At 43.4% G+C, this 10039-nt stretch overlaps 1 protein-coding gene across 1 annotated transcript in view; it reads right to left on the bottom strand.

The window, feature by feature from the left end:
• CCDC85A (coiled-coil domain containing 85A) overlaps nt 1–10039 on the bottom strand; it is an 84329-nt gene that overhangs the window by 9794 nt on the left and 64496 nt on the right. The window contains exon 3 of the mRNA XM_009319638.1: nt 8445–8521. Within this exon, the coding sequence (XP_009317913.1) occupies nt 8445–8521 (77 nt within the window). The remainder of the gene's footprint in view (nt 1–8444; nt 8522–10039) is intronic.

A 10039-nucleotide genomic window follows, 5' to 3' on the forward strand; every position in this document is an offset into this window, starting at 1 on the left:
TGTGTGGGAAATGCATTTCTGAAGGAAAAATAATGACAGTGGAAAGAGCCTCTGATCAGAATCAGTGCCCCAATGTGCACTAATTTGCCCTGCTGAGCAAGCACATAGCACGTTGCAGTCTTTTTGGGGGTGTCTATAATCTAAACAATAGGAAAGATGAAGGTGGGTGTGGGAGAAAAAGGGCACAGAGAGATGACATGAGGCTGAACTTCACAGATCCAGCCTGCCTGAAAATGTTTAACTAAAAAGTACCCCGGTCCAAAGCAAGTTTACATGCCGTGCATGACTTCGTCAGGATACGCCCAGGTCTTTGTAACCAACGCTGCGTGGCTCACAGCAGTGCCAAAGGGGCACATCGCAGAGAGAACCCGTGCAACTACCGAACGCGTTACGCTCAATCCCCGCAATCGTCTGCAGGACTGAACCTCACCTATTCAAAAAAACCCTAAAAACAATTAAAAAAAAAAGAGAATGCCGCATACGCTAAGCCCATGGAAAAGGTACCTTGAGTCTGAATGTGAAACCCCATTTGGTACACGAACTCGTCTTCCAGTGCCGCCCTCCTGCCAAGCAATGGATGCAGTGTAAACTGCAATAGTGGGCACTAATGGGTCTCGTAAGGAGGCTGACAATACCAGCACACACTTAGGGCAGCGTGCAGTGTATCATCCTACAATTCTCCGCAGCAATGACTATTATCAATTTGCTGTTACGTATGGAGGGAGGTTTAGGACTTATTTTTCTTTGGGAAGGATTTATAGATCTGTTAGTGACTGGGCAGACTTAATGCTATACTTTGGGAAAGGAAATGAAAGAGGAAGGAAGAGGGGTAATAAAGCAGATTGGAGCAATTCTGGTTTAGGATAAGTTCCCTCAGTCAGCTTTGGTTTTTTTGTAAGCCAAAGTATTCTGTTTCTTTACTGACTCCAGGGCCAGCAAAGATATTGGTCAGTTTCGAATGGTAAAATATAAATATTGCTATTAAAAGGCTGGGAAAATTAGTACAGATTGTACATCTAAAGCCTCCTGAATATGAGAAAATCCAAAAGTCCTGCGAATTGTGCTGCTGTCAGAGTTCAGGCCTTCCTCCAGGCAGTTGTCCTCCACAGCCTCTTCTGTGCCACATGCAGCACGTTTCTGTCTCCCTTCACGAGAATGAGAAACTTGTTGTGAACACACTGCTTTAAGCAGACAGCGTTCTCAACGCACGTTGGTAGGAGATTGAAAATTTGTATTTCCCCTATGGACATCCTTCTCCCTCCTCCCTCCGTCATTGATAAGAGACATAAGCTTTTCTTAAAAAATAAGGCAGGTTTTGCAGCCCTGAAGTCGCATTCTCCAGCTCAGGGACTTCTCATCTCAGGTGAGGCCACTCCACACAGGCAGTACAGCTTCTGCCTTCTTTGGAGGAAGCTTATTCCAGCAGATGATGGGGATGGGACCAGCCTGAACGTGGGTCTCCTGTTCCTCGGCAAGTCCTGTGAGCCTGAAGACACTTCAGCACTACTGAGTGCATTACGAGTTTCTGAGGCAGTGAAGCAAAACAAGAGAAAGAGGCACTTTGCCAAAGTGGTGGTGTCTGAAAACAAGGTGCCTTAGGAGCCTACAAAAGTGTGCTTTTCAGACCTACCATCACAGCTGCTGGTTGCCAGTGGGGAGCATGGCAATGTTTAACCTTCCACCAAAACTTGACCTGAGTTTCCTTGCACGGAGTCCCTTCTCTGCCACTGCCCAACCCAGATTACCACTGGATCCTGAGCAGGACCTTGAGGACGGGAGGAGAAATCCTGTTCCCTTCCTCCTCTTCTCTAGCTCCACACATAGCACTTGCATTCAGCCACTCAAAGTAGGCATTCCGTGTGTCCACGTGTTTTGGACAGATCTTTCCATTTATTATCCAGTAACAAAGTTATGGAAGTGGAACCAAATCAGACAGAAAGGATGAAGTTGTGGCTCCACAGTGCTGAAATCTGTATTGATTTTAAATATCTTGAGTAATTTTGAAAAAACAGTGCTGCACAATGTCAGCATCTGAGAAAGAACTGGGTTTTTTGCTCATCCTACATTGCTAACCTTCCCTATTGCCCCCGTCCAGCCCTTGTGCCCAAGCTAAAGCATGGTTTGCACGTTGCCTCCTCCAAGTCTAATGCGTACTGTGTGCAGATGATACCGCTGCAGAAAGCGCATTGTCTGAAGCAGGTAAAAATCACATAATATCTCCTGTACGTTTTGCCACAAAGATAACAGAGGGAACTGCAATCGCTAAACATTGAGATCCATTTTCTGTTTCAAGTAAATCTACACAATATCTAATGCCAACATGCGACTCTAGTGAATAGAAAGCACAGGAAATCTGACTCAACCCCATAATATCACATAACAAAAAAATTAGATGAATGGAAATTTAGCGTCTCCCTCACACTGACTGCAAAACATTAAGGACACTCAGGCCATTCTCCCATAGTGCCAGAGGCAAACCCTGCACTGTACCCTGCTCGTGGTCAGAATAAAGACCCCTGTGTAGAACAGGATACTCTTTGATGGAGACAACTAATCAAACTTGAGCCAGTAGAAAACATAATTTTTTCAATCCATACTGTTGATAAGGACAGTCATGAATGAAAACCACTGTAGTGCAAAGCACACTACATAGCTCAAGTCAGTGGCAGTTCATCTGCCAGCCCCTCTGGAGGAAGCATGCCGCTCGCTGCCTGACTCGCAACCTCCCCACGGCACGCAGGGATAACTGAGGAGGAAAAAACACAGCCCATCTCTGCCCCAAGGACACTTGCAGTCGCCTCACCAAAGCTTCTGAGAGAACACTATTTTCCTGTCCACTGGGCACTGCTCGGTTCACTTACCGTCAGAGACCCACCCCAGCAAACGCACAAGACCTTGTTCTCCAGCTGCCTTTTATCGCAGAAGCAAGTGGTTTACTGGGAAGTATATCCTTCCTGCTGGGTAACTGCCACGCCAGTTCAATCACTACCTGATTTTCAAAGCTTTTTTCTGATTTTCCCAGCCCTCAATTTCCCCGTTAGCTCAAAGAAAACACAGGCTGTGTTTGTCAGCTTGTTTCAAACAGGCAGGAGAAAGGAGAAACAGAAAGCAATAAGCTGCAGTATGTTGCTCTGCTGGATTAATAATGCACTAAGCAAAATGGCAACTTTTTTTAGGGAACATTCCTGTCAATTAAAATACACGCTTTTAAAATGCTGCAGTTATTCACCGTAATTCCTGTTCTCAGAGACCTCAGTAGAAACCTCTGCTTCTGCATATTGCTGCCGAAATCCACGTATCTTCACAGCGTATTTGAAGCATACTCAGATTTCTGAGTGGCCAAAACCACTGCTGGCTACACACCTTCAGAAACAACCGTTTTCAGCAGGCCCTTCATAAACCTCTTTTGCTAATGAACCTGTAAGAGAAAAAGGCTCTAGGCTGTAGCACCTCCAAATCTTGGAGGCCACGCATATAAAGACCACCACTATTTAAAATCTGGAAGATTCAGTGGATTCTACTAGAAGATCATGAGTACTTTCGGAAATTACTCTGGAAAAATAATAATCTTGTCCTTCTCTCTGAACTGCAACTCTTTTTGTACACCAGGTTTTTCTTGATTTTGCATCTTTGTAACATCAGGCCCATAAGCTCCTGCCATTCAGCCTGCCCATGCCAACCAAGATGGAAGCGCTATGCTTAGGACACTCCGAGACAAAGACTCTGGTCAGAACCTCAGCTCTTGTAAACTGAAGTCGCTCCATTAATGACCTATTAATTTAAACTGAGGATGAGAGCACATGAAAGAACAGTGTGGGTGGATGCTGTTGATTTACTTTCAGCAAATATTTGATGACATGATTAGGTAACATGGGTTTGTTCAATGGGTTTTAATTACATTTTGGTTGAAGGATTCCCTATTCTTCTGCATGCTATGGAAGGGAGGAGACAAACATTATTGGACTGTGAGTGACACAGATTTTACAAAAAAAATACTAACCAAACAGTTCCCATCTTCTAATTAGATTTATAACTAAAACCATGCCATGCAGAGGGAAAACAAAACCCACAGATCTCAGCAAAATGGTTTTTGAAAGATTTGGGAATGGGTTGAAATAAAATGTGGTAATCTGATGGAAGGGGGAAGAAAGAGGGAAATGAAAAGCGTTGAAAGAGCTTAAAAATAAACTTGTGTGTGCCTAAGGGTCACGCCTGCCATTTCACACTTAAACGTACCAGGACTGGAAAAGGCTAACAAGGATGCAAAACCCAAAACCAGTGCCTGAAGCAACAGTAGAATTGAAAGAGAAGCAACGAAAAGATGGAAAAGGACCAAAAGACTTGTAAAGGAAAGAACGAGGAAACAGAGGCAGAAAAGCCCACATGAGAGGGAGCAGAGGGGCTCCAGTTCAGCCCTGCACCACACCTGCCTCGTGGCTTTGGTGCTGCATGCTGTGGAAGGCTGGAGCTCAGCTCCCCGCATCCAGCCTCCAACCCCACAGACCCATGCAATTTGTTCACTCAGAAAGCAGCATCCTGGCAATACTTCCTTTCCCCTTCATTAAAAGGTAAGGCTAAATTACAAGGACAAAGTGTTAGAAAGGGGAAATGCCTGACAATTCTCCGTCTCTGCCTCTTGCTCCATCCTCCCATGAAACAAATAAAAACTGAAGCAATTAAAATTGGGTGCCTTGCCAAGTATATCTTTTGCAAATGCATTTACTGTCATTATATGACAGATGTCCACATTTCCGTAACATTTCAGCTGAGCTTATCAGCCTTGAAATACTACCCCTACAAAAATTCAGGGATATCTTCAGTTAATTGACATGTGGCTGCCAGATCCTGATCCCGCTTCCCCCAGCATAAGGCACGGATAGCAGTTACACCCCACATCAAGTCTGGGAGGACACTCCTGTTTTCCATTAGCTGAAGTTACTCACTGACATAACAGATCTGTCACAGCCCAGGAAGGTCTAACTGGGATCTGAATCCATTGTTTGGTCCCTACTATTTTCTTAATTATTGCTGAGTATCTTCATACAACATGCACAGACACTACATTCTGGTTAGAGCAATAGCCATACTATCATGTTTTGTTTTGTTTTTTAATGTTAGCAAGAAAACTCAATCCACAGTGATGCTGTAGTTTCATGTACATTTTGAGGCAGCAGAAGGCAGCGGCACTGCCAGAGCCCGTGTGCTGCAGAGAGCTTTCCTGCCCTAGCCCCATGGGGGAACTACTCTGGCCTGAAATCCATCCAGCGAAACAGAAATGTTCTTGCTCAAATCCTTTTGCCTCTACGCACTGCTGTCACGCACCCTTACCTACACAAATGTTCGAGACGCACCAGCGCAAGCTGCACATCCCTTGTCTCGGGCACAGCTGGCAGAGTTTGGCATTCTCAACAGAAGACCCAGCTGCATACCATAAATCTTGGAAAGTATCTGCTTTCTTGCACAAAAATCCTATCTGTGGCCAGAAACTGAAAGGGTCTGGATCATATCTTGTTACACGCTATCTGAGAGAAGGAAAAAAACAACAACAACAAAAAAACCCCAGCTAATTACCGCTCTGATCAACACAGCAAACCTACAACCCATCTACGGCTTCTCATAACTCTTAAACCCACTACTATGCTATAAACCGCCACCAGAACAACTGCGCAGCACAGTTAGAGACATAAACAGGCTTAGGTGAATATGCGCATTTTTATACCTTTTCTATTACCTGATCAAACTAAAATACTGACGCAGTGGTGGTACGGCATTTCCCCTAACAAAGAAGCCCTTCAGTACAGCAGAGTGAACTAAAACTCAGATTCCATTTGAACAGTGATGGCAGCACTTAAAACCATTTTCTCTGGAAATGTTCTTGCCACTAAATATTAATAAAACTTTTACATTAGAGATCTGTGGGGTTTTGAAAAGAAAACTGATACGTATAGAGGGAGACAAGCAAAGCAAAAGAAATTGGAAAAGAACCATACTAAGTGATAGATGAAAGGAGTGATTTATCTGAAGAGGGTGTCAACAAATGTGCCGGTGCATTTTCATGAGTGACACACAGCAGAAAAGGGGGGAAAGAAAGGATAGTGATAGCAGAGAGGAAAAAGAAGAAAAGCATGGCAGGAGGAGAGAAAAAAGCCTCAGAAGGCAAAGCAAGGACTCTTCAGTAAAGACCTAGCAGAGGCGTCACACTCACGAGTGTGAGTCATCACCTCTCACACTAAGTGCAGTCCTGCAACTCCCAAACCCTCCCGGTGCTCCAGTATGCCATCAATGAGGTGCTATGCAAAAAGCAAAAGGCACTCTCTTACCGAAGCACTGGTGAAATTTTAAGGCACAACACTGTAACTGAGTAAGAGCTGTGCCAAAAACCTTCATCAGTTGTGGAGCTCATCATATATTTTCAGCTGATTTGTCAGAAGCACTCAGTTTGGCTTAACGCCAAACCCTCCCGGTGCTCCAGTATGCCACAGTGCCAGGAGCTTATGCGTTTCCGTCCTGCGTCCCTGTCGTTGTGACGGGGTCTGATCACCACTGATAGCACGTTCAGGGTGTTACTCACAGGAACAACAAACCCCCTAAATGAACTCATGCAAATACAATGCCGAGGTAATCAAATGCAAAGTCGAATAAGCTTGGCGTCTACATTTTCTTCCTCTCCCCAAAGCAATGACTTTCTTCAGGAGGAAAGGTGAGTACTATGTGCCAAGAAACCTGAACCCTTGTCAGTCATTATTCCTTATAATAAAGCATCCAGAGATATTAGGAGATTTTTCAGAACTCTACTACAGATCCTTCTGCCAACAAAACCAAACATTAAGACAAACTCTGACCTGTGTATTTAAAAACAAAAAGCAGTTTGCAGGCTTGCTCACCTAGTTCTTCCCCTTCAAAACCCCACAATCAGCACATTTTGTTACAATTACTTTTGCAACAGCTACGGGCTTAGGTACTATTTTCACAAGCACTATTTTCTGGTTTTGGCACCCTATCTAAGATATTTTCAATGACCTCAGCATCCACAATGTGGGTGTTCCAGTCTTTGGCAAGATCTGGTAATGCATTTCACGGGTCTCCACCTGAGCGCCTCAAATCCCAGACAAATAAAACATATGGCCACTTCTAAAGATTTTGCCCACAAAGAATGTTGTGCACAATTTAACCCCCAGTGTTGTTCCAGACCCAAGACAAACCACAACGGCATTTTTCAGGCAGGTTTGTTAACATTTGCCCTGAACACCGTTCTTGACAAGAAAATAATATTCTTTATCACTGAAGGTCAACCTTTGTCTTTCCTGTTGAAGACTGTATACATGTTAATGGACAGACATTTAACCATTCTTGCTGCCCTTCTTTTCCAGATCAAAAGATTAGGGTACAGAGAAGTTACACAAATTGTTCAAGGTCACCTAGCAAGTCAAGAGCTAAACAAGAGCTGAGAGGCCCTTCCAACTGTCATATTGTAGGTGAGGAAGAAAAACCACCACTCTTACTTAAAATCTGCCTTAAGGAAATTGTTAACCTGGGCTGGTATCTTCTAGCTAATCTTAGCTTATACAAATGAATAAATACGAGCCAGTGGATTTTACTTCTTACTACATTTCACTGATATCTTGGATTTTACATTCAAATAACAGTGCTAAGTTCAACAAAACGCACTTTTCTTCTTCAGACCAATATCTTCATTTAAACTAGTGTTTGACCTAAACAAAATGCAACTTCTTTTTTCTTCCAGTGGGCAACTTCATTTGGAGACTTTATGGATTTTTCTAAGGATTACCTAACGAAATGTAATAGGAATATGCACTGGTATCTATGTGTATATATAAAAAATTACAAATATCTTCGATTCATTCTTAATGAACTTCAAAATTTTGCATTCTTAAAAACATATTGGGAAAACCTTTAACTTCATATTTGCTTATTTATTCAATTTAATTTCAGTCTTGCATTTACGCATCTAATATACTCCTCAAAATATTAAAAATAATATAACCCAATTATTATTACTTAAAACATCTGCATTCTTAGAGCGAAATATTTTGGTCAACTATAAAAAGTACTTGATATTTTAATAACAAGAAGCTCTTGGAATAAAACCAGAACGTAAAGGGTCAGTTCACTGTGATTTTCATCCCTTAAATTAATTAATTATAAGCAGCGGCTTCCAGTGAATTTTTCTTAGCAAGGTATCAACACCTGCAAAGGAGAAAAATTAATGAAAGCATTGTCATAGTCTTAAATAAATACCCCACTCAATCACAAGCAAGATGAACAAACAGACGTGAGTGCCTTTGATTATTCGAACGATTAGCCTGAGTGTTCAAATACAGTAACGTCAAATGACAAGTAATACTGATTTTATCTCAAGCACAAAGACTCGAGCGTTGCTGTCTAGCTGCCGGCTACTGTTCCCACCAACAGAAGTCACCCACCTGGGGCAGCATGCGATTTTCCTCCTCCAGCTGTCTTACTCTTGCCTCCAGCTGCCTAACATAGGACAAGGTTGATTCTAAAAATCAAAAAGAAAAAAACTCGTATTATCCACAGAGATCTGCTTGTGTTTACTAGTGTCAGAGCCTGTGCCACATTCTGACTTGTACTCACAGCAGATTGCCTCTCTCAAACGCCCGTTAACCATTCAGCTCTGCTCCTCTCAAGAGCAGTGAGAGGATGTCAAATAATGCTGATACTAGAATTAATCCAATTCCTTGTGGCTTGTGATTCTCAATTGCTGCGCTTTAAGGTGGTCCCTTCTCAGACACAAGGTACCTTACAGAAAGGCAACACAGACTTGAGTTCTTCCAACCCATCCCCCAAGCTCTGTGAGCTTGTACTGTGTTTTGGAAATACTCCACGAGAGTAATGCATTACCCTACCAAGTCACCACTGGAAAGCCCAGAAAGAGAAGATAGTCTTCTGCAGGAAGATGCAGTCAAAGAGGCCCCTCCACTGTGGAGGTCTGGTGGTGCACACACAGCCTCCCCCCGCAAGCTGTGATCTCGCCTGCGGGGAACACAGCAGCTTGCCGGCACGGAGGCTCAAGCCTCAGCCTCTGCTAGGAACCAGACATGTTGTCACGGCTTGAGCCTGTGCTGGAAACCAGATGTGTCCCCCCAGGGCCCTGAGAGGGTTTGGAGCCTGGCCGATAGCATGACGGCCCAGGGCACAGCGCTGCTCTCAGCGAGTGCTCCTCACCCCACGCACGCCAGGGCAGTACCATACTAGGACATGCTCTCACAGTGCTGCTTTGCTATGAGGGCTTGGTTGAAGAGCAAAATGCTGCCCGCTCTATTCACAAGTAACCTCACTGACCTTCATGAGATAATTTGGTTGATTATGGAGAATATGAGTCACTCCTAGTCTGCTGTTCCCAAAAACTTTATGTAAGAAGGGTAGATCCATGATCCATCCCTAAAAGCATCTGACAGCTTTCTTGGGTCGCACAGAATTTCTGCTATTAAAGTCCCGTATCTAAGAGAAATACATGTCTGAGAAAGTAGCACTCGACTGTAAGAAAAAAGATATCTTCTCTGTCCAGAAACACGGCTATGACTCTTGTACTCCTTGTATTTGTAGATGGAAGTCCACCACGTACTCACTCCTGACTCAATGGTCCACTCAACTTTCTCTGAGATGTCAATTCCGGTAACATGTTTGTACAAATACTATCACATAACTAGTAAAATTATCTCTCTGATGATTAATGGTACGGAATCCATGGGTATTGGGGCAGTACTGTCAGCTGATACAACCCTGCAAAGCTTCATTGACAACAGAGCTGTTCACTGGTTTAAACTGACAGATGAATTTGTGTACCGGTTTCCTCTGATACCTAATCACCATGCCAGCCTGCCCATAAAATAAAGGTGATGGGAAATGAGGTGTCACTTACTGCTCTTATGAGACTGCAGTAGGCTAAAATATGCACGCACAGATAGTGCATGGGAATTTACACAACATGAAGTAATTTGTCAAAAATGATTAATACACAGCAAGGCACTGGATTAAAAATAGCATTGTACGATAA

The sequence above is a fragment of the Pygoscelis adeliae genome, unplaced genomic scaffold, assembly GCF_000699105.1.
Source record: "Pygoscelis adeliae isolate BGI_AS28 unplaced genomic scaffold, ASM69910v1 Scaffold122, whole genome shotgun sequence".
Taxonomy (NCBI): domain Eukaryota; kingdom Metazoa; phylum Chordata; class Aves; order Sphenisciformes; family Spheniscidae; genus Pygoscelis; species Pygoscelis adeliae.